The sequence below is a fragment of the Amphimedon queenslandica genome, unplaced genomic scaffold (assembly GCF_000090795.2).
Source record: "Amphimedon queenslandica unplaced genomic scaffold, v1.1 AMPQUscaffold_10723, whole genome shotgun sequence".
Lineage (NCBI taxonomy): Eukaryota > Metazoa > Porifera > Demospongiae > Haplosclerida > Niphatidae > Amphimedon > Amphimedon queenslandica.
The window spans coordinates 5,303-7,520 of NW_003549024.1; the positions used below are offsets into that span (position 1 = coordinate 5,303).

Sequence of the window (2,218 nt, forward strand, 5' to 3'; positions counted from 1 at the left end):
TGATAGCAAATGAATTTCCATAATAATAATTATTATCTCATTATTATATCACTTACCCTCCCGAAGCTGATGGTGGAAATCCATTTGAATTTCTAGGAGTCCTTGGGTTACCATTTTCATCTCTGAACCATGGAAACAGACCACTTGAGAATCCCTACATTATGTAGCAATAATATTTAATCATTATTTTGATAATTGGCTGAGTTGGCTCACTAAGTCAGGTTGTAGACATAAAAACAATGCCAAGGCATGTAGTGTCAATAAAAACAATGGGACAGCTTACCAAAGCATGCAGTACTTCATGCTTAGCCACAGTGAATATGAATAGGTCACTACTAGCACTTGTAATGCCTCCAGAGCAGAAGTTTATATACCCAGCAATTGGCCTGTGTGTACAAAAGTATAATATCTACAATGTAACTTTACGATAACATTTTTTCTCTCGCTCTTGTTATTTTTGTCTCAGATTCCATTCCCTTCCTCATTCCCCTCCCTCTTTCTCCTGTTACCTGTCATACTCATCTTCCATTTGACAAGCTCCAGCAAAAGCAATGGTAGACCCACCATTAGTACATGAGCCAGTACTAACAGCAGATATGTATAAGACATAATCAGCATTGCTAACACCAGCACCATCAGTACCAGACTCAGTACAAGCACTGGGATTGAAGCTTCCTCCACATTCAATACAGCGCTACATAAAATAAATGAATGGCATAATTGAAACAGCTATAATTATTATGGATATTGCATGCTTTAGTCATAAGTAAAACATGTGACATGAAAATTAGTGTACTGACTTGATAATTTGATAAGTAAGTAATATCATTAGTCTAGGATGCTGGTTATTTAATTCGGTTTTAACTTTTTCATGATAATCTTTACCAGTAAATGTTCCTGAGGTACAGTAGCAGTTCCACAAGTAGTAGTCGTCTCACATTGTTGGAAACAAGGTCTGACATCACCAGGTCTTGCAAAGAATTGACCACCCGAACAATCCCTACAGCCGGAAAGAAATAAAGTTAAAGGAATGAAACTTGTTACTAGCTACCAACCTGTCTAGTAGAATGGGGGATGGAGTTTGCCTGACAGATAATGTTTCCTGTAAGAAGTCAGTCACATTCTTCACGATGTCCTAGTTTGAATAAGAAAAGACAAAACATGGGCATGTGTTCATATCTAGTTAGACTAACTCCAATTCTAGACTGCACTCCTGAAGATAATCTGTACAAAAGGAAGACAGGATGCACGTATGGCTGCATAATTATACTCAAAAACTTACCCAGATGAAAACGAGCTGTCATAGTGAGCATAAACGCGAAATGTCTGATTAAAGACATCATCGGTCAATGAGCGCTTCACAGCTGAATGTCCGGGCTTTCTTAGATGCACCCTTGCTATCTAGTAATGAAAAATATATGTTACTTACAACCGGTAAACAGCAGTGGCTTTGTGTACTTTTTCCTCTCCGTGATGAGAGCACTGATATTCGCAATTACTTTCGATTGCTGAGAGAAGAAGGCAAAAGCAAAGCAGCTGAGAACATCTGTTACTGATCATTGCTACAAGTGATGTGACAGTACTGTACTGAGAATGAAACTTCACGCTAGCTATTTTTTATTGTTTAATAAATTGTCATTAACTTTTTAATAAACTGACTTTAATTATCTAAATTAATTTTTTAAAATAAAAAAAAACAGAAAGAATAAAAATAGTTCATCATCCAAAGATGGCAAGAAAGGCAGTAAACAAAGGTACCAGGAGCAGAAACTTCATGAAATTAATTGCAACACCAGATGATGGTGTGCTGGCAGTTGTAGAAGATGTTGTGGGGGAACTAGATGTAGGAGGACTAGTTGTAGGAAAATCGATGGATTTCTAAAAAAATACCAAAAATTTTACTTAAAAAAGCTCTTTTTTAGGCTCGCTCTCTCAAATGCTCACTCAATCTTTCATTATTCTGACCTGACAAAGCCTTTCAAAAGAAGAAGGGCATTGAATAGTTCCCGGCAACAATACCATCATCGTTTATGACATTTAGCTAAAAAAATTAAAACAATCAACTCCTAAACTACTTTTTCTATATGTGTGCTATATTAAGTTATTAACTGACCACGTTTCCTGGTTGATCACAAGTGTAACTGATACTGTTGACAAACACTGCAAGCTTTGTGTTGTTAGCATTACAAGTGTACTGCAGATAATGAAATTAAAATGA

The 2,218-nt window shown here is 36.4% G+C and overlaps 1 protein-coding gene across 1 annotated transcript; it reads right to left on the reverse strand.

Annotated features, from left to right (window-relative positions):
• Positions 1-34: 34 nt before the first annotated feature.
• LOC105315354 (leishmanolysin-like peptidase) lies at positions 35-2,212 on the reverse strand. Its single transcript, XM_020005896.1, has 11 exons — positions 2,114-2,212; positions 1,966-2,041; positions 1,660-1,878; positions 1,459-1,610; positions 1,283-1,401; positions 1,194-1,224; positions 1,056-1,135; positions 886-1,000; positions 510-694; positions 284-386; positions 35-154 (listed from the first exon to the last, which is right to left on the reverse strand). Exons 4-11 carry the CDS (start codon positions 1,558-1,560, stop codon positions 53-55), a joined length of 837 nt encoding a protein of 278 aa, XP_019861455.1. The 5' UTR covers positions 1,561-1,610; positions 1,660-1,878; positions 1,966-2,041; positions 2,114-2,212; the 3' UTR covers positions 35-52.
• Positions 2,213-2,218: the final 6 nt, after the last annotated feature.

Bases quoted from the DNA above. Each gene is read 5' to 3' on its own strand.
- LOC105315354 (XM_020005896.1), bottom strand. From the start codon at position 1,560: ATGATCAGTAACAGATGTTCTCAGCTGCTTTGCTTTTGCCTTCTTCTC. The intron at 1,402-1,458 runs GTACACAAAGCC...TTTCATTACTAG, and splicing joins CTCATCACGGAGAGGAAAAA to ATAGCAAGGGTGCATCTAAG. The intron at 1,136-1,193 runs GTTAGTCTAACT...TATTCAAACTAG, and splicing joins GAGTGCAGTCTAGAATTGGA to GACATCGTGAAGAATGTGAC.